The sequence below is a fragment of the Periplaneta americana genome, chromosome 6 (assembly GCF_040183065.1).
Source record: "Periplaneta americana isolate PAMFEO1 chromosome 6, P.americana_PAMFEO1_priV1, whole genome shotgun sequence".
NCBI classification, from domain to species: domain Eukaryota; kingdom Metazoa; phylum Arthropoda; class Insecta; order Blattodea; family Blattidae; genus Periplaneta; species Periplaneta americana.
The window spans coordinates 154,808,090-154,829,734 of NC_091122.1; the positions used below are offsets into that span (position 1 = coordinate 154,808,090).

The following is a 21,645-nucleotide window of genomic DNA, read 5'->3' on the forward strand; positions in this document are numbered from 1 at the left end:
AGGGGTTTTGGTACTAACACATGAACAGCGTGACCCATTTATTGCATACAGTTTTAGTTCTTTTGTTTAAAGAGACAAGATGACTTTAAAGTAATAAATGTAACGATTTGTTTTATTAATATTTAAAGGAAGGAATAGGCCTACCGGTACATCTCATTTTGGAATTTTGAAAATAAAATTATTATTATTATTGAGTATGGAACTTCAATAGGCCTCCTATTGAATGATACAAGGTGAGTAAAAAATATCAAACACTACTTGTAGCACTCCTATTTTTAATTTTATGAAGAAACACTATAGTCCCGATGCTGTTATTTCCGGCGTGACTCTGCCTCTTTGTTTACGTCTTAGAAAGTGAAGGCTCTATAAAATCTAGGAGGGGTACCGTTCGCCATTTTTGTTCTTACGTTGCCGAGCTACCATACGAGGAATCTATTTGCCACACCGTTAAACATTATCATGTCGTAGCTCCTATGATAATAAATCAAAAGCACTGTAATTCAGCAAATAATTGAGCGGTAAATAATGTCTTCGTGTGCTTTCTGCGAATGCCAACGAAAGAGCTAAAATGGCGGGCGATTATATTAAGTATTTATCGAGCCTTAAGAAATGAATCAGCGAATCACAAGACGCACACATTTAAATGTAGCCGACCTGCAACGCGATTGGCTGCCGGAAATTAGAGCGACGGGACTATATATTATTATACCAGTACTATAGTTATAAGGGTGAAGAAAGGAATATTTTGAACATTTTTTCAAAAACTATGTTTTTCATTTATAGGGAGTGTGCTAAGGAGTCTGTTTTCTTTTTTCTTATTTCCTTTTTAATGGCACTAAGTACTTATTTTATATATATATTTTTTTTATTCTTCAAGTCTCAAAACGTACAAAATAAAAAAAAAAAACAATTGATGGCTTACAAACGCATATGCACAATTGAAATCTAACTACAATATTAATACAAGGCATAGAATTTAAAGGAATAAAACCATTAAAACAATTTTAAAATTTTCTAATTATGTCACGTGTTAATATCAGCTCACAGAAGGTGTTCAAAAGGTCTCCATTCACTGCCAAACAATGGAAAAGTATGTCTTAGAAATTATTTAATTTTTTCAGCAATACTATTTGGTTGCTCTGTTATATTTCATCCCTAATTCTTTGCTTTAACTCTTCCAGGGTCTCATGGTCGGTCCTAGTAGACTCTCCACTTCAAATAATTTTTTAATTAATTATGGTTTATTTAATGACACTCGCAACTGCCATGGTTATATCAGCATTGCCAGTGTGCCGGAATTTTGTCCCACAGGAGTTATTTTACATGCCAGTAAATCTACTGACATGAGCCTTTCGCATTTAAGCACACTTAAATGCTATGGACCTGGGCCGGGATCGAACCCTCAACCTCGAGCACAGAAGGCCAGTGCTATACCAACTACGCTACTCAGGCAGACTCCACTTCAAATAGCTACACAAGAAAAAATCTAATGGGTTGAGATCAAGGTATCTTGGGGGACTACTCGAAGAACCATTATTAATCAATTCCTTTTGAATAGCATTAGCTGTGACTTAATTAATGGTCCCCCCTTTTTCTCCAAGTTATAAACTGATATACTGATCCATTTCTCTTCACTATGAACATATACATTCAGGTCATAAATTTGAGACAATTTTTACAAAATAATAATAATAATTCATAAAAAAAATGATTTTGTGTGCTTTAAGACTCGAAGAATCTAAAAATGGAAAAATGAATACATGGTTCCTTTGGAACACATTTTACAAATATGAAAAGCATAGTTTTTGGGAACAAATATTCCATTTCTTTACAAAATTAAAAATAAGACAGCTACAAGCAGTGTTCCATTCTTCCTATTTGATTTGTATTTCCAGTGTATATTTTTAAATGAAACTATAACACTAATAAGAAAATAAACTAATGTTCATAAGGTTGTAATATTTTTGTGTCTGATGAATGTATAGTCAAATATTTAGTTGTTTTAAGTTATTATTATTGTTATTATTATTATTATTATTATTATTATTATTGTTATTATTATTATAATTATTATTATTATTATTATATTATATTATTATTACTATTATTATATGTTTTTATTGTCTTCCATGAGAATGATACTGCTATGATATGTCTATGCTTTTTTTTTTTCTTTCTTCGAATTTTTAATTAAAAGATAATTACAAACATAGCAATGTTTATAGATATCAGAGGAAAAGGCATATGATTTACAGTATACATCGACTCATAGCATAAAAATTGACAGTTTTTTCTTAATGTCTTTCAAATTTTGGTGACATGATTCTTGAGATTAAACTGAACAATCTATACAACTCGAATTTGAAAATCGAATATGGGGGCCCAAAGATTTTTTTTTTTAAATAAAATTTTGGACCGACCTAACTTCATTAGAAATTGACTTAGGATAAAACTTCTTTCGCCAAAATGATTCCCTACGTATGGTGAATGTTACATACTAAAATTATTTATTTATCTTGAACTATTCAAAAGATATGCCACATTATACAAGCCCTTTAAAATATGTATGTATGTATACAGTATTTTTGGGATAAAATATTGATTGAATCGATTGAATAATCGATTGAAAATAATAATCCATTTTTAATCTTGCGTACCGGTACACTACTTTTAACACTTGAATATAATTAATTGATTAACTAGCAGACTTACTCCTGTTAATTATGTAAGCTTGTGCGGCTTACAGCCTTTTCGGTGCTTCATCACACCATCCTCAGAGACTACTAGATCTCGGCGTCATCTCGAACTTCTCTGCCTGTTATGTGGGTGCGTTTGATTGTTGAAAGGTGTTGAAGAGTGGAGTCAAATAGTGTGTGTACTGAAATTGATCTGTGTGTTGAGAATTTGATCGGGGTGTGTTTTAGTCTGTTTGTATATTTCGTATTGTTCTAGTGTGTTGAGTTCTTGATCAAATTCTCAACACACAGATCAATTTCAGTACACACACACTATTTGACTCCACTTTTCAACACCTTTCAACAATCAAACGCACCCACATAACAGGCAGAGAAGTTCGAGATGACGCCGAGATCTAGTAGGCCCTGAGGATGGTGTGATGAAGCACCGAAACAGCTGTAAGCCTCACAAACTTACATAATTAACACGAGTAAGTCTGCTAGTTAATCAATTAATGAAAATAATAACTTTAGTTTATAACATAGCCACATGTTTAAGCTTTAATTTGGTACCTCAATGTAATCTTTTGCCCAATTGGAAGTGTAGTTTTTGTCCATCGGAAAATGTGAAATAAGAGAAATCAAACACTGAAGATGGCACAAGGTATAGAAAGTAAAGTGCGCTAATATTATATATTCCCAGATAATTATGAAATTATTGAGATAATGTGTACAAGTTACATATTTTTGAAAACCAGAAGAAATAAGCTTGCAGATGAGGCAAAAACATTATTTACTAAAATTTTGAACAAATCTGACATTTCTAGAGTCGATGTATACCTTAAATACAGGAATATGCAAATTATAGACAATCAGATACAATATCATTTCTTATTTACTTATGGTGCATATGATATAAATGAAAATTTCATCTCCTATGTGTTATGGCCATTGGTAGGTCTACTTTCAAAGTTAATTTTAACGAAGTAAATAGTTCAAGTTTAAAATATATAAGGAGTGTTCACTACGAATATGATTTCTGTGCTAGCGTAGTGAAGTATAAGTCGCACTACCCTCACCACGGATCTATTTAATGTATGTCGAGAAAAAGTCCTAGGCTAAGCCTTGCAAAAGGTATGAAAACCTTCACTAGAATAGACTATAAATGAGTTACGCTGCTGCACACTAGAGCTGATGACAGAGGGCATAAACAAGCGAGCGAGAGAAAGAGAGGTAGGGTGAAAAAGACAGACCAAAAAATAACAACCGTGCGCAGGTCTTACTCTCTGGTAGATGGCGTCAGCAGTCAAAAAGGAGGAGCTACGGTAATTAGGATGGTGCGGAGAATGTGTTTCCAGCCACTGGGATTAACAACCCCCACCGAGCGAGCGACAGAAGAAAATGGAGCAAAAACAAAAAGAAACAAAAAAACAGAGAAAACATAGACTAGTATCAGTTTTGTTTTGATACCAACAGAATCCCCAAAGTTATCACTAAGTTCCTACTTGAAACACAAATATAACAATGTAACTGTGTGTAAGAAATTACTTTAGTTAATGTTATCTGCATGAATCAAATTGTTAATAGTTTTAGTTAGTGTCTGCATAAAATAACAAATAAAGTAAGAATGAACCATCAGTTCAACATCACTCCTTTCAATTGAAACAAACAGAACAAGTATGTCTTGAACTGAAGTGGATTTCTTAGCATCATTTCCATCAATAATTATATTCATGATAAGTTTTTACTTGATAAGCTCATATTTCAGACTGATTATTTTGGCGAGATATTTACAATCTTTAGTCCTGTGCTGTAGTGTCGTGGTCTAAGAAATCATGGTTGTTAGCGAATTTTTTTCCTCTAATAACCATAATTTGTTAATTTCTACAGAGAGTTCAATCTTGAATCCTCTTTGGCGAAGACTGTTTCTTTGATAGCAATAAAATATTCAATCTATCTTCTGAGAAATCACATATATAAAGTAAATTAATAACACAACAATAATATTCATATTTCTCACGAAAATTTTACGCATTTACTAATACTTGTACATTTGATATACTCTGTCCTTCAGAGCAACCCCTATTTTAGGGGAAATTTGTAGTAAAAAAAGTCTTACTCCAAAAATTTTACTACCTCTTTTCCAGATCCTGACTTCGAGAAGGGATGTCTTCTCATGAAGGACGCGTTGGTCGAGATTGACTCCAGACTGCTAAATGAAATGTGATTTGTCTATCCATGTTGAATCTTTCGTAAACTATTTTTAACACTTGAATATAAATAATTGATTAAATGGCGATCTTACTCGTGTTAATTATGTAAACATGTGCGGCTTACAGCTGTTTCGGTGCTACTTCACACCATCCTCAGAGCCTTCTGTGTCTCGGCGTCATCTCAACTTCGCTGCCTGTTGTGTGGGTGCGTTCGTGTGATGAAGAGTTGTGTCAAATAGTGTGTGTATTCTGAAATTGATCTGTGTGTTGAGTATTTGATTAGGGTGTGTTTTAGTATGTCTGTATATTTCATATTATTCTAGTGTGTTGAGTTTTTGGTTTTTGGGTTGTATGTGTAGAATTTCCATGTCTGTATTTATGTTACTGTATGTGTGGTTGGCATTAGTTATGTGTTTGGCATATGTAGATGTATTATGTCCTCTGGTTATTGCTTTAATGTGTTCTTTGTATCGAGTTTGGAATGATCTGCCTGTCTGTCCAATGTAGAAACTGTCGCAACTATTGCATGTGAGTTTGTATACGCCTGTGTGGTTGTATTTATTTGTTTGTGTTGTTTGTGTGTTGAGATGTCTTTGTAGTGTGTTTTCTGTTCTGTATGCTATTTTGTATTTCTGTTTTCTGAATGAGGATGCGATCTTGTGTGTGTTTTTGTTTTCGTATGTTAGTGTGATGTATTTCTTGTGTTCTTGTGTTTGTGTTATGTTTTGTGTGTTTTTGTGTTTGTTGAGTTTTTGTTTTGTCTTCCTTATGATGTTGTCTATTATGTTTGGGTTGCAACCATTTTCTAGTGCTATGTATTTGATCATGTTCACTTCTTCATTGTAGTGTTGTTGGCTCATGGGTATGTTGAGTATTCTGTGTACCATTGTTCTGAATGCAGCATGTTTGTGTTGTGTGGGGTGATTAGATGTGTTGTGTATCACACGAACGCACCCACACAACAGGCAGCAAAGTTGAGATGACGCCGAGACACAGAAGGCTCTGAGGATGGTGTAAAGTAGCACCGAAACAGTTGTAAGCCGCACATGCTTACATAATTAACACGAGTAAGATCGCCAATTAATTATTTATAGTGGTTTGTCTTGTGAAGTGTTATATCTGTTCTTGTGGTTGTTATTTTTTAATGTTTAAATTATTTATAATTAATGTTGAAATTTTGTATGTTGTATTTTAGTTAACGTACTATATTGTATTTTAATTATGTTGTAGCTTAGTAATTGTGTGTTAATTCTGACATGTCCCATATCATGTATGTGATCGGTTGGACGCAATAAATGAATATGAAAGAACAAGAATATGTTTTGTTTTGCAACATTTTGAAGCACAAAGATTACTATTACTAAATTTTGATAATATGATAAATTAATAAAGACAACAATGGCAGAACGATGTTGACAGGAGAAACTGATAATGGTACTAGATATGTCCCACAATAGTTTTGTCTGTGAGAAATCGTGCATAAGATAGACGTAAAATCAATTCTTAGAATTCTTAAATAAACACAGAGGGAAATAGAGCCAGAGATTGTTGTAACTGCGTAGAATAATTTAAAAAGTACTACACAGATTAAAAAATAACCTACTATGGTGATCCACTTCAGATCATTCACCATACTTGTATGTGGTAATTGAAGATAGATATCGCAACTGACTAGGCTTCGGACAATGAAGGATACCACTTCGAAACTAGTCAGCCAGGTAAATTGCAAAATTTAATACATTAAAGATATCATAAAGTTATTCAGTGAATTCCTTCCATAGAATTTGTCCTTTCGAGCTCTGAATTCGCCTGAATTATAAAACTGAATTAAACTTATAAATAAGCGGTTCTATGAATATCTGAGCATGAAAGAAAAGCATGTAAATTCAAGATGGTAACATATCTGTAATAAGTATAGTACATTCTACTGGGTGTTCATTTCAAAGTGTGTCATGACGTCACTGTTATGAGTCAGCGATTTGAAGCGAGTTTCAGCTTTTATGTCAAAGAAGTTGCCTATTAATCAAGGCGTTCAATCTGAACTTGAAAACGTGAACGATATGACTTGAACGTCGTAGCAACAGATGGCGGTCTGTACGGTCTGTGTGCTATCATAACCTCTTTCGAATTGTGTTTTGCTCGGGAAAGTTGTACGCAGGGTATTTGTTATCATCGGTTGCATACGGTAACATTCAACAACACAAATCAAATGCTCCGTGTCCATGTAGACAGTCGAAGTTAATGTCAACAAATACTGTATGTAAGTAATCGTCTTAACCCTCTCCCATAACCCGACAGTAAGACAAAAAAAACTCACCCCAGTACGTGTTTCCAAACAGTTCACATTCCTGCCACTACCGGCGTTACTGTACGTATCGGTAAGTACTCTTCAGAATGAACGCCGTACTTGCTAGGCAACTTCTCTTGCACATAGGTAATACGCCTCTGCGGAAGTGTAGGAAGAGTGAATTCTCTAGGCTCATCGGCTAGCCACATGACGTCACACAGCGAGCCATGACACACTTTGAACTGAACACGCAGTATATTTCCACTATCTGAATAAATTTTTGTACTTGAGCAGATATTTTGCTGTTACAAAATTATGGTAAAGTAATAAATTACTTACAACAAAAATAGGAATTATTTAAAAATTCTATAACAATGCTAGGAAAATAAATTCAGAATTTCAATACTACTACAATACTAATTTCTTATGTATTCTGAAATTAGTGATGCAATTAGCTGATGGTTCAAGTAATCACTATGTAGACTACTTCAAAACTGTCTGTAAGTAACAAGTTACATTTTTGTACTGTATTTAATAATGGTTTATAGTTTGGATAACCAAAAATTAAAAGTATAAAGACTTTGAAAGAAAAACAGATAGAAAATAATAAAATTGTATATCGTACCCCGTCAAATATATCCAGAACCTCGTCCCACCACTAGAAGGAAGGAAACCACAATTAGAAATTCCAGCTACTACATGATACCGACACAATTATCCTACAATCAAGCATCACTACACCATGACACACTATATGAAGATAACTTGTATAGATGCTGGCACAGTCCAACACATTTATTAAATATCATTGTTTTATTCAAATCCAATCTTTTGCTGTACACATGTAAATTAATAAGAGAAAAGCTTTCAAAAATACAGAGAGATCAAACAACATAAAATAGTAGCAAACATCACTCACTTCTAATTAAAATACACTACGTAAACCAACTCTCCAATGTGAAGAAGAGAAAACACATTTTGCCATGCATTAGTAAGATATAAATTAAATACATACGACAGAGCCTGAAATTTGGCACTTCTTAGTGTAGTGTTAATGTTATTACATTTTCGATCAACTCTATAATCAGATAATAAGAGAGTGGTGGTGTTGATAGTGTTTATTAAATTATATGTATTCAAGTTCTAAATAGATGTACATGTAATCGGGCCAGAATGTATCCCCAGTCAGAATAAAAAGTGTCCAATCGAAATTGTCTTTAATTATTCAAAATATTTTTTTCATTTAATTTAAAATTATTTCCTAACATCCAAGTTTTATTTGCACTATAGTCTTTAACCCTCCCATCTTCACTCAAAATATCTGCACTTCCAAAAATTTTAAATAGGAAAAATTTTGCAGCCAATCTGATATTGGTTTCAGACTTGCTATTATTAACACGCATTTTCTTTCAGTATGAAGACATATGTTTTATAACTATTTTCTTGGGTTAATGACAATATAAAATACAGTAGAACTCCGTTTATCTGAACTCCAGTTAACCGAAACGTCTTTTTTTTTTTTTACATCTTGATTACACAACTTTTAACACTGTATCACTTCGGAATATGTATGATAAGAACTTTCTTGCGTTAAATTTTAACGTACCTTGTTAACATGTTTCGACCTATTTTCGGTCATCTTCGGAACTGGTCGTTGTTGGTCTTGGTGCCTCTTGTTTCCTGTGTGGGTGCATTCGTAGTGTACAGTCAAAGAGTGTATGTGTTTTGAAATTTAGTTGTGTGTTGAGAATATCGTTGGGGTGTGTTTTCGTGTGTCTGTATATTTCATATTGTTCTAGTGTGTTGAGTTTCTGACTTTTTGGTTGGATGTGCAGTATTTCCATGTCTGTGTTGATGTCTTTGTAGGTGTGGTTGGCATTTGTGATGTGTTTTGTAATTTTGTTATGGCTGTGATGTGTTCTTTGTAACGTGTTTGAAATGATCTGCCTGTCTGTCCTATGTAGAAGTTGTTGCAGGTGTTACATTTGAGTTTGTATACGCCTGTGTGGTTGTATTTGTTTGTTTGTGTTGTTTGTGTGTTGAGATGTTTTTGTAGAGTGTTATTTGTTCTGTATGCGATGTTGTAGTTTAATTTCTTCAATGAGGTTGCAATTTTATGTGTGTTTTTGTTTTCGTATGTTAGTGTAATGTATTTTTTGTGTTCTTGTGTTTGTGTTGTATTCTTCTCTTCTGTTTTTTGTGGTTTTATTTTGTCTTACGTACCGTATTATGTTAGGTTTTTATCCGTTTTCTTGTGCTATGTATTTGATTGTGTTTAGTTCTTCATTGTAATCTTGTTGGTTCATTGGTATGTTGAGTAGTCTGTGTACCATTGTTCGGAATGCAGCTTGTTTGTGTTGTGTGGGGTGGTTGGATGTGTTGTGTATGTGTGTTGTTTCTTTTGTAGACTTTGAATGTGTGTTTGTTGTCTACTATTGTTATTGTGATGTGTAGAAAATTTATGGATTTGTTGTTTTCAATTTCTAATGTGTAGTGTAGCTTTGGGTGCATTTTGTTTATGTGTTGATGTAGGTTTTGGATCTGTCTTTTGTTTCCTTTGTATAGTATTATTATGTCATCTACGTATCTGTGCCAATATATGATGTTGTCTGCGTGTTTGTTGTTTTCTTTGTTTAGTATGTATATCTGTTCTATGTGGTGTAAGAATATTTCTGCTAGTATGCTGGAAATGGGTGATCCCATGGGTAGGTCTTTTTTTTTTTTTGTCACACACAAGATACACATTGTACTCATTCTTTAATTTAGGAAGGTTTGAGGAAACTACAGTTGGCCTACCTGTAGCTTATTACAGATTGTTGATTCCTTTACTTGTTCAGTTCAGTGTATTAAAATGTAATGCAAGATTTGGGAAATACCCAGCAACCACAGGACTGCCGGTCACTAACAGACTTTCTAAGAAACACTTTCCCTCCTCTTTCTCTTTTTAAAGAGGGTTGTTCATTAGGTGATTGACATCTAACAAAGTCTTTGAGGCACTACTGTCAATCCGTGAAATGCCTGTATTTGCTTCAATTGTGTAGGATTAGTAGCCTCACAGCTAAGATAAATCAGTAAAGTAAGAGTGGATTCTTTACCTGCAGTTCGAAGGATTATCATACAGGATATTCCAGGCAATTTGCACTATCATTTCAGTACACAGTACTTTTTTTTTTTGAGTGATTACAGTTGAAGAAAAATTTGAGGCTGTGATGAGAATAAAAAATGGTAAATCCTCTGAACAGACTGCTTAAAACTGCACCAAAATATCTGATTACTTTAAGCAAATCTTGTTACTGGAAGATGTAATTAATAAATTTTTAGAGTAGTTACCTGGATAACAATGAAGAGTTTTTAATCATAATATTTTTCAATTAATATTTGAGAAGAAAAATTCGCTCCGCCGCCGGGATCGAACCCGGGTCCTTGGTTCTACATACCAAGCGCTCTGACCACTGAGCTATGCCAAATTCAATCCACAGTACCGGATTGAATTCTCCTCCTTCAATGTTTCCCTTTATGGCCTGACTCCATGTTAGGCATATAATATGTTGACGTATATGTCAACTGCCATTATACTAGGAGCGCACTCAGCTGAGTGACTTATTTGGCCGGGATTCCGCAGTTAAATGCACAGTAATCTGTACAGACATATGCACTGCTAGCTAAGAGAATATTATAGATTTATTAAAAAAAAATTAATAAATCTATAATATTCTCATAGCTAGCAGTGCATATGTCTGTACAGATTACTGTGCACTTAGCTGCGGAATCCCGGCCAAATAAGTCACTCAGCTGAGTGCGCTCCTAGTATAATGGCAGTTGACATTGGACATATACGTCAACATATATGCCTAACTTGGAGTCAGGCCATAAACGGAAACATTGAAGGAGGAGAATTCGATCCAGTGCTGTGGATTGAATTCGGCGTAGCTCAGCAGTCAGAGCGCTTGGTATGTAGAACCAAGCACCCGGGTTCGATCCCCGGTGCCGGAGCGAATTTTTCTCCTCAAATATTAATTGTCGAAATTATAGATATTATTCTGTATGACAAATTAATAAATCTATAATATAATATTTTTCGCTTCACAGATAAGTGGGATTTCTGGAATTTAAAGTTTATCTGAAATAATGCTTATCACTTCTGCCCCCATTGTTTCGGATAAACGAGGTTCTACTGTAATTAATAAAAATCGTATTAAAGTGATTATCCTATAATTAATGATTAGTCCCACCAAAATAGATTTGCAAATGGTTCTTATAAGGCAGCAAATGATTGGTTTTAAGGAAAAAAATGATATTTTGACTTGAAACACACAACGTCTCAAGAATCAAGGATCTAAAGTATGACTTATTTTTGTTCACTATCCTTCAACCAGTTGTGAATATATTTATTAAGCATTTGAACATTTGTTCGTGTAGGTTTGTGCTAGAATGTGTTCAGTGCAAGCAATGTGAAAAGAAGATGCATTCTTTTCGAGATTCTCACCTGTTTTGTTTCTTTGTCAGATATGGAAGAATGTCCGGGCTCATAGTCTTCGATTCTACCAGGTTGATTCTTGTACACCTCCGTGGCATACTTGATGGATGCAGGGTGAGGGACATAGCTACAGAAGAAAAGAACCGTCGGTTAGGGTTACTTTATGTTCAGAGCGATAATTTATGCCAATCTGTCATGTTCTTTTTTTCTAAACATTTATTGACATCTAGTGATTCAGAAGAAAAGGGTCATATGTTGAGAGTGACACTATCGGCAATTCTAAAGAAAAAACATTAAGTATATAAATATATGTCTTACTCTCAATGGTCTCCAAGAAATAGCCATTTAAAAATAATAGGCGTGAGTATTTCTTTCTAGACCTTTGTAATTGCTCACACCGATGAAGACGCACATTCCAGTTGGTCAGTGGTGCAGTACCTCAATGAAACCTATCCTGGGCGTTGGATCGGTCGCAGTGGTATCATTTCTTGGCCACCGAGGTCACCTGACCTAACACCATTAAATTATTGTTTGTGGGGTTGGCTAAAGAACAAAATCTACAAGTGCAAATTGGAAACAAGGAAGCAATAATTGCTTGCATTACTTGCCCACGTTTTAAATATTTATGATCACATTAAAGAATGCCCCAACAAGCTCAAATTAGCAACACAGCATCTGGCTACACGAGCTGTACAGTCCATTGGGGTTAGCAGTGGCATTTTTGAACATCTTATGTAAAGGAAATGGACAATTAAACACAACACACAAGTAACAATTTTTAATTTACTATCATCTGCATTGTTCCCATTCCTCATGGCTTTGATTGGTTTTCTCCAAAACTGTTGAGAATAAGATATATGTTAATATAATGATTTTCATACCATCATCCTTCAACATATGGCCCTTTCCTTCTGAATCAACCTATACAGAATAACTTACTCCATAGTAATAGTAATAGTAATTAATTCACCATAAAGATCCTTACAAATCATGTCTTCGTCAATCTTATTTCTAAGTCTTAATCTAGTTTCTGATTATACTATAGATATGTTCATGAATTTGTAGCTTTGTTGTTGCAGGACATCTGCTGACATGATTTAAGAAGAACTGTATCTAAGATAGTATAATAATAATAATAATAATAATAATAATAATAATAATAATAATAATAATAATAATAATAATAATAATAATAATGTTAACAACAATAACAACCTATATCCCTTCACAATTACACATTAGTAGGCACTTTCATGCAAGGTCTAAAGACATAAATTCCTCTACAGTATGTGGCATATGATGCAGCAGCAACCTGTTGAATATGCTTTTAAACTTCTTTTGTTTACTACTTATTATGGAGCTTGGAATTTTATTATACATATTTTTGCCTCTATGTAAAATACTTTTAAGATGTGTGGCAATTCTATGAGTGGACAGATGGATATGACTTGATGTTCTTGTTTGATACATGTGGTAGTCTGAATTCAATTTGAATTTTGCTTTGTTTTTATGAATGAAAGACACTGTTTCTAGAATGTATATACAAGGCACTGGCAGAATTTTGAGTTCCCTAAATAATAATAATAATAATAATAATAATAATAATAATAATAATAATAATAATAATAATAATAATGTTTTTGTTGTTTTCTAATGCCAGGCGTTTGACAATAAAGTCATTTGACCTCTTGCACGCCAATATTTTTCAAAGATATTATCATGACCAGCCACTGAAGCACAGATTTTGAGGTGTTCCGAATCCATTTCTTGGTTTGAGTTGCACAATGGGCAGTTAGGGGACTGATATATTCCAATTCTATGCAGGTGTTTGGCCAAACAATCATGGCCTGTTGCCAATCTAAATGCAGCTACAGACGATTTTCGTGGTAAATCGGGAATTAACTGTGGATTTTGATGCAGAGAGTTCCATTTTTTCCCTTGGGATTGTGTTATCAAATTTTGTTTGTTGAAGTCTAAGTATGTAGATTTAATAAATCTTTTTACAGAGTAATACGTAGATTTGGTAACAGGTTTGTAAGTAGCAGTGCTGCCCTTCTTTGCTAAAGCATCCGCATTCTCGTTTCCCAGGATTCCACAATGGGATGGTATCCATTGGAATAATAATAATAATAATAATAATAATAATAATAATAATAATAATAATAATAATAATAATAATCGTCATCATTTTCATCTTCACTCGAAGGTTTACACTCTAGCCTAAGGCTTATTGTGCTGATCACTCCTATTCTATGACCTCTGAGACAGAATGGGCCTGACAACTCAACTTGAACTCAGCCCAGGCTATGGTATAGATGGTGATAATGATGATGATATGTGAATTAATGATTGTGAAATGAGTCCGAGGTCCAATGCAATATAGTAAAAACTGTTTTATATGCCTCGCATATACCTGTTTTTCACACTTAATGTTTCTTTTTTTCTGAGGTTTTGGCAAAATCTGAATTGCTGTGAAAATGTAAAAAAGCGTGGAGTGTTATACTTGTACAAGAGCTCTTTGCACCCTTCTTCTGTCTGATTTTTTCATATCCCAATTTTCCGGTCCATACATCAACATGAGTACTTCTGTTACTTTGCAAAATGTCATCATTGCATGCTTACTAATTTCTAACTAATGGTTCAGACCATTCACTTCAACTTGCATTTGAACAGTACAATTACAGTAAATGTCGCTAACACAAGTTCGCGCCATTTATTACAAATGCAATGGGCAATGGTTAAAACCTTCAAATACAACGGCATTATTTATACCGAAAGAGATATATTGCTAGCTCATTTGATACTAAAACTAATTACAATATTAATTTTTAATAAATAAAAATCCGCTCTTTAATCTTCATCACCATTATTATGTAAGCTATAGTACATTAATTTTTTGCTGATTAACAAAACAGCATTCATTTTGAATCTTGCGTACACCACTTTTAACACTTGAATATAATTAATTGAACTAGTGGACTTACTCGTGTTAAATATGTAATATTTGTCCGACTTACAGCTGTTTCAGTGCTTCACGCACCATCATCAGAGCCTACTAGATCGCGGCGTCATCTCGAACTTCTCTGCCTGTTAAGAGGGTGTGTTTTATTGTTGGAAGGTGTTGAAATGTGGAGTCGAATAGAGTGTGTGTACTGAAATTGATCTGTGTGTTGAGGATTTGATCGGGATGTGTTTTAGTGTGTAGGATTTCCTACACACACAACCCAAGAACCAAAAACTCAACACACTAGAACAATACGAAATATACAAACACACTAAAACACACCCCGATCAAATCCTCAACACACAGATCAATTTCAGTACACACACTCTATTCGACTCCACACTTCAACACCTTCCAACAATAAAACACATCCTCTTAACAGGCAGAGAAGTTTGAGATGACGCCGCGATCTAGTAGGCTCTGATAATGGTGCGTGAAGCACTGAAACAGCTGTAAGCCGGACAAATATAACATATTTAACACGAGTAAGTCCACTAGTTCAATTAATTAAAATAGCATTGCATAGCAAAATTCCTGTACCTTCCATGTTAATCTATTTCGGATATACGCTTTTCGTTTATTTTTTTTATATGTAACTTGTACGATCATATCGTCTATTTGCAATCAGAACACTTACTTACTTATGGCTTTCAAGGAACCTGAAAGTTCATTGCCGCCCTCACATAAGCCCGCCATCGGTCCCTATCCTGTGCAGGATTAATCCAGTCTCTATCATCATATCCCACCTCCTTCAAATCCATTACAAGCAAAACACATTAAGTAAAAATATTACTTTTGAGAAAAAGGTGTTTGAAAGTTTTTGACAAAATTCAATTCTCAAAATATGTTGTTTGTTGTTTTCTAATGCCAGGCATTTGACAATATGTCATTCGACCTCTTGCACTCCAATATTTTTCAAAGATATTATCATGGTCAGCCACTGAAGCACAGATTTTGAGTGATTCTGTACCATTAAAGTAGTCCCCGCCCGGAGATCCGATTGGGGGACTATTTTACCTCCAGATAATTTTACCTTAATGGTACTCATTTCATATTGGAGTGAAAACGGCAAGTTGTAGCCGATTTAAGTGAACACCATATTTTAACGTTTTGGTGGCTACTTCATTCACACACAACCCCCAGAATGTCTGGAGGACCACACCTGCTGTTGATCGACGGGTCCACTGGACCTAGCTGGGAGATCTTGTTGATCACCAGCTTTCCCTCCTTAAGCCACTGGAGGACGATTTTAGTGCCATAGCAGGTCAGCACTAGGAACAGAAAGTAGAAAGAGGAGGAAGGAAAGTGAAATGAACCCCTATGCCTCGAATGCTCTAATGCCGTCGGGGTCGAAGAAAGTAAGAGTTCAGTCAGAGGACTGGATAGGAAAGGGTAAAGTGGGAATTAGGTATTGAATAGAGGAAAATTATACCAAATTCAGTCATTAACTCATCAAGCTGACCAGTGCTAATTGATGAGTAGCCCCTCCCTTTAGTCCAGCTTGTAAAATTATGCTTACTAACAGCTGCACCACGGGAAAGTAGGGATGGGACATTGGGTATTTGTCCAGTTTGGTTCCTTAAGGCCTTCAATGGGAAGGATTAATGGCTCTCCCTCCTGTATCCGACAGATACCCTTTTGCAGCCAATTCTCAAAATATTATTTTTAGTAAGTTGTTTCTCTTTATGTGTATTTAATTTCCCAATTCTAAGTTTATATACATACATTATGTACATTATAAACGCCTTTTTTTCAGAAGTAATATTTTTTACTTAATGTGTTTTGCTTGCAAACCGACGATATTTTAAACCCTAGGAGGCACGAAACATCATTTACACGTTCTAAATCAATTCTGCTCGAAATCAAGCAACACAGTGAAACAAATTTCCATGGAAAATATGCCATTAATAATTCACAATAATATTTTCTTCTTTTTCATCTACAACAACTTACCGAGACCGTGGTAATGTGCTGGTTGTGAAGTCATTTTCCTTATTCTTTATCCGCCGCCGATCAAGGGTTGCATATTTAGCTGAATATCCAATATCAGAGTCATACAGAGCTGGTTCGGGTTCAGAGAGGTAACCACCTGGCGAAGTGTATGGGTAGTGACCTGTAAGATAGGAAATGATTCTCATCAATATGTGGATCACTTTTTGAAAGAAAATCGAAGACAAGAGTTATTACATGGAAACATTTTAGGACTCATTCTTGATAAATTCAGTTCGTATAATTTGGAGAAAGCATTGAAAACAATATTGATTAGAAAAGTACTGCTTGATTTTTATTTTCCAATTAATGTCAACTATAAATCAAATATTGTGTGTAGAAGCAATCTTCCTGTAAATACAAGTTAATTGAATATCTCATTTTCATTTCATTTATTGTATTCCATAGATCTTACATCATCAATGTAGCTTCGAGATACGGAACAAGTAAATATTACCGGTATACAAAAATATATAATACATACAAGCATAAAACAATTCATCAGTTGAATAGATGATATGAATATGGATAAATTTTGTTCACTTTGTTCCACATGTTTTCTCTTAAGCCTTCAAAGCTTTAAGATAAAATTAGGCGGTGCAATGAAAATTATAATATATGAATACCGGTAGTGAACTCATTTTTTTTTATAACAGTTGAGATTAACAGAAGGCATAGTATGGAGATCTGATTTGTATCTTGTATTAAAATTAGGAATGTTCTGATTAGTACTAAAAATATCTTGATTTTTAATACGAAACATAATCAGGGAAAGAATTTTCTCTAAATGTATTTAGAGGCTGCCATTTTATGCGTATTTCTCATTATTTTTAAAGCTTTCTTTTGCAAAATAAAAATGTGTTTAGTTTCGGATGAGTTAGCCCAGAATATTGATCCATGTATCATTATAGAATGAAAGTGTGTAAAATGTGCCATTCTGAAGGTGTTCATATCACCAATAAAGGATAAGAATCTTAAAGCATAACAGGCAGAGCTCAATTTAGGAGTACTTTCTAGTTCAAATGATTATCCAATTGCAAACCAAGAAACTTTGTGCTTATAGATTCTTTGAGATCAGTTTCATTTATTATAATACTGCAAGAAAACTGAGCACCAGTGTTTTTATTCCGGAAAAAAAGGTGGTGGAACTCTATAGTGGAAAACGAGATGATTACTGTCCAATGTGTGGAAATTTTGTCGTTTTTAACTTCCTTTTTGTCCAAACTTAAAACTTTCAAGAACTAAGCAGAGTTAAAGGAAAAATTAAGTTAATAATATAATTATTAACACATTTATCGGTTCCATTATGAGAAATACGACAAAAAGGTGCCAGCGCATTCCACCAGAAAAAAAGGACTGCTGAACACTATTATATGTAGTATGAAAGAGGATCACTGGGTATTGTGATTATTTTATTAACATATTCAGAAGAATCATTTTGTAGATTAATCATTTGGCGTATAAATGTTTAAAAAATAAGTTTCATTCTTTGTCAAAGACAAAAGTAATTTAAATATAAGTTTTCCACTGAGATATATTATTTTATTAACATATTCAGAAGAATCATCTTTAGATTAATATAAGTTTTACTATTCTGGTAAAGCTCATCTGGCGTAGAAATGTATAAAAAATATCTTCCATTCTTTGTCAAAGACATAAGCAATTTAAATATAAATTTTTCACTGGGATATACAGATCGTTATGTATGAGTTTTCAAAGAAATTTCATCAGTTCTTTGATGTGAAGAAAATATATGTTTAAGTATTTAATTTTACTTTTTGCGGTTTTGTGAATACATTACTGTGACTGACAGTAAAAATATAGGTAAAACTATATTGAAGATATCAACGAGATACAAAATAATGCTTTAAATTACCACTTTTGTTAAGATACATACTTCCGCGTTTATGGAAAGTAAACAAGTTCATTCATTCGATGGCATATGACTTTTAAATTATTTCACATTATATTTATAATTGTAATATATTTGTTACATTATTTACTTACCCTTAAAAGTTCATATATTATCATCACGACCATCAATTCTCTCCAAGAAGTAAAATGCATGCAGGTAGAGAGGTGTCAGCATTCTGCTGTTGTGTGAATTGTGCTCTGTTCCTCTTTATTCTATATTCTAGCAACTAGCTTAGCTTAAGCCTTGATTGCAGTGTTTTAAGCAAGGCAATATTGCAATGATATTGACTATGGTTAACAAAATAGAATAGTCAGTCAAAGAAATCACCAATAGAAACATGCTAATGTGCTGAGAAATAATATAAAAATTTTCTTGGCTATTTATCATTCTGAGGTAAATTGAGACAATGAAAATATAAATAATTATTACGCTTATGGACATGTTTCATTACTGGAGCTATCATTTATTTTCCACATACTTCTAGTACCGGTATCAGTAATGAGAAATTGAGCTTTAGATATCTGATATATCTGATTACGTATCTTAGTTATTTTGTATGAAAATTTCGTGATAAGAATACCAGTCTTCTGCAAATTTTACTTTAAATTCAATAGTGCTTCTGTATCACAGTCTCTGGTAATAACGGATTCAATCAACATAAAAATTTCAAGAAAAATAAACATGCAATAAAATTGAAAAACCTATTGATGTGAAAGTCCTATTGTCGATGTGTATTGCTAATACACACTTTCAAACTATTCCAGTTATCTTCAAAACTAAGAAATAATATAAATGAAAATTCAAGCGATTTACATTAATTTTTGCAAATAAAGTATATCAAATCGATTCAGATAATTTAAATTTTAATGTGTCACTTTTTCTGGTTGAAAATCAATTTATTTTCTATTTTCTATTGTAAATATATATACACTGCTCAAAAAATAAATTTATATATACGAACACTTCTCCAAATGGCTTTCAAGCCTCAAATAGCATGATTAATTTGAAAATGGATTCTGAACAGCTTGCTCTATTCTGGGAACTATGGTCAAAAGTTACAAACTGAAAAATTCAAAATGTATGTCTCTATAATGCATATGTAAAAACATGTGCAAGTGTTGCTTTCTTCCAGAACAGTAAGACTACGAGATCACAATAAGATCAGATGTGCACAGACTGTGGCACTACTCAAAGAGGGTCACTTCATGTAGGCTTACTACACCAGAAAGTGGTTTCTGATCAATTTCTTTGTCAACTGCAGGCTTTGAAGTCAGTGTAAAGCAACGATCAGTACTCTAGAGAACTGGAAGATATTGTAGAGGCAAACCAATTTCTGAGTACCACAGGTACGGTACTAGTACATTGTCATATCCTCTGTTCACCACATAATCACGTCAAAAATGGTCTCAAGATAGCAACCACGTACATGATTATGACCAGATATCAAAAATAGTTTGAAGGATCCTAATCTGAAATCATGACGACCTTTCAGAGTGACTGCATTTGGTTTGTCAATATGAAGCATTTCGCCTGAGTCATGCCTGAGATTACATTCATTAACAACTCCATTACTGGAGACCAGTACTATTCACGGATGTCATACACACAATATGATGGACACCAACGTACTTATAAATACTAAGTTGAGTGATAAAATGCAGCAGGAGAATAAGAATCTACCAGATCTGGATATTGGTGATGATTTGGGATAGCATTAGTAAAGATTATTACCATTAATCTCACTATATACTCTGAACACCTAAATGCCTGGGCTTACATCCACAATATCTTGGAAGATCATGTCGTGACCAGTGCATATTTATCTATCCTGAATTCGTCCTTAGTCAGGATAATGCTACTATTACATCATATGTTATTGGCATCGTCAGTAACGTCAAATCTAGATAATGGATTGGATTATATGTTATGGCTTGAACAAACTACAGCATCACCATAATCACAGATGTTATGAAAAATGATTCGTTGGACCTGGGGATATATCATTCTGTGAGTACAGGACAGTGATGCCCATACTGATGTTATAGACGTTTGAGCCGTTTTAAAGTTGTGATTTGATAAATAATAAATAAAAATTCCAATACAATAACCCGAAGCAAATTTCATTTTTCATATTGTCTGAGGGTATGCCCTACTGTGTAACGACTTATGGGATAATCTGTAGATAATGTGTAGAATATGCTGGACAAATGGATTTCAAGCACCCTAATGCATCGTAGAAGTTGAAACAGTTCACCACGGTCCTTGTTGAGGAATGGGAAAAAATATAAAACAAAACAAAAACTATATGCACATGCAAAGCATGCTAGAAAGATGCTTGTCTGTCTTCAGTGCTAGTGGAGAGTATACTTGGAAGATAACAAGACTTGATCAATGATTGAATGGTAACGCTTTTCTAAAGAGTTTTGGAATACTATAACACAATAATTTAATGTAATTAATTATTGTTTTACATTTGAAAACGTCAGATGTGTTCCCACACTAATTCTCTTGAGCAATGTGTGTATATATATTTGGGTGAAATATTTGTGCATATTATTTGTTAAATTCACACATATACATTCTCATGCCATCATTGGTAAGTACTTTGACACTGACAGTATTAACATAGCCCTTACTTCCCATTTTCTATTCTGACATTTATTTTGGATGGTCTATTATTACTATTCACTGGCTGTTACTAATAATGTAATACTAATGACAACAGAATCTACTGTGGATGCACATCCAAATTTATATCGTGAATAATATTTGCCTGTAATATCTGACATAAATTCTTTATATTTAATTATGGCATATTAACGTTTTTAATTCTGCTAAACACAATGGATTTTGAAGACCTATTACTTATAAAATTTTGAATTTGAATTTATTTAAACAAAAAATTAGGCCATGTGCAAATTTAAAAAATACAGGGTGATTTACGAAGAGTTACCACCACTTACGGAGTTTATTTCTGAAGAAATTCTGAGCAAAAACTGTCATATAAACATGTGTTCTATTCTCAATATTTTCAGAGTTATACTAATTTGGAGTTGTTAAAAAATATCTTTTTTTCTTTAGTTTT

The 21,645-nt window shown here is 33.7% G+C and overlaps 1 protein-coding gene across 15 annotated transcripts in view; it reads right to left on the reverse strand.

Annotated features, from left to right (window-relative positions):
• The window catches only part of LOC138701955 (uncharacterized), a 920,371-nt gene that overhangs the window by 151,083 nt on the left and 747,643 nt on the right, over positions 1-21,645 (reverse strand). For 12 of the 15 annotated variants that reach the window (XM_069829333.1, XM_069829340.1, XM_069829339.1 and 9 more), the window contains 4 exons: positions 16,610-16,769; positions 11,662-11,779; positions 7,801-7,833; positions 3,959-4,036 (listed from right to left, as the gene is read on the reverse strand). In XM_069829333.1, coding sequence (XP_069685434.1) covers positions 3,959-4,036; positions 7,801-7,833; positions 11,662-11,779; positions 16,610-16,769 — 389 coding nt within the window. The remainder of the gene's footprint in view (positions 1-3,958; positions 4,037-7,800; positions 7,834-11,661; positions 11,780-16,609; positions 16,770-21,645) is intronic. The other 3 variants (XM_069829344.1, XM_069829342.1, XM_069829346.1) reach the window with 2 other exon arrangements.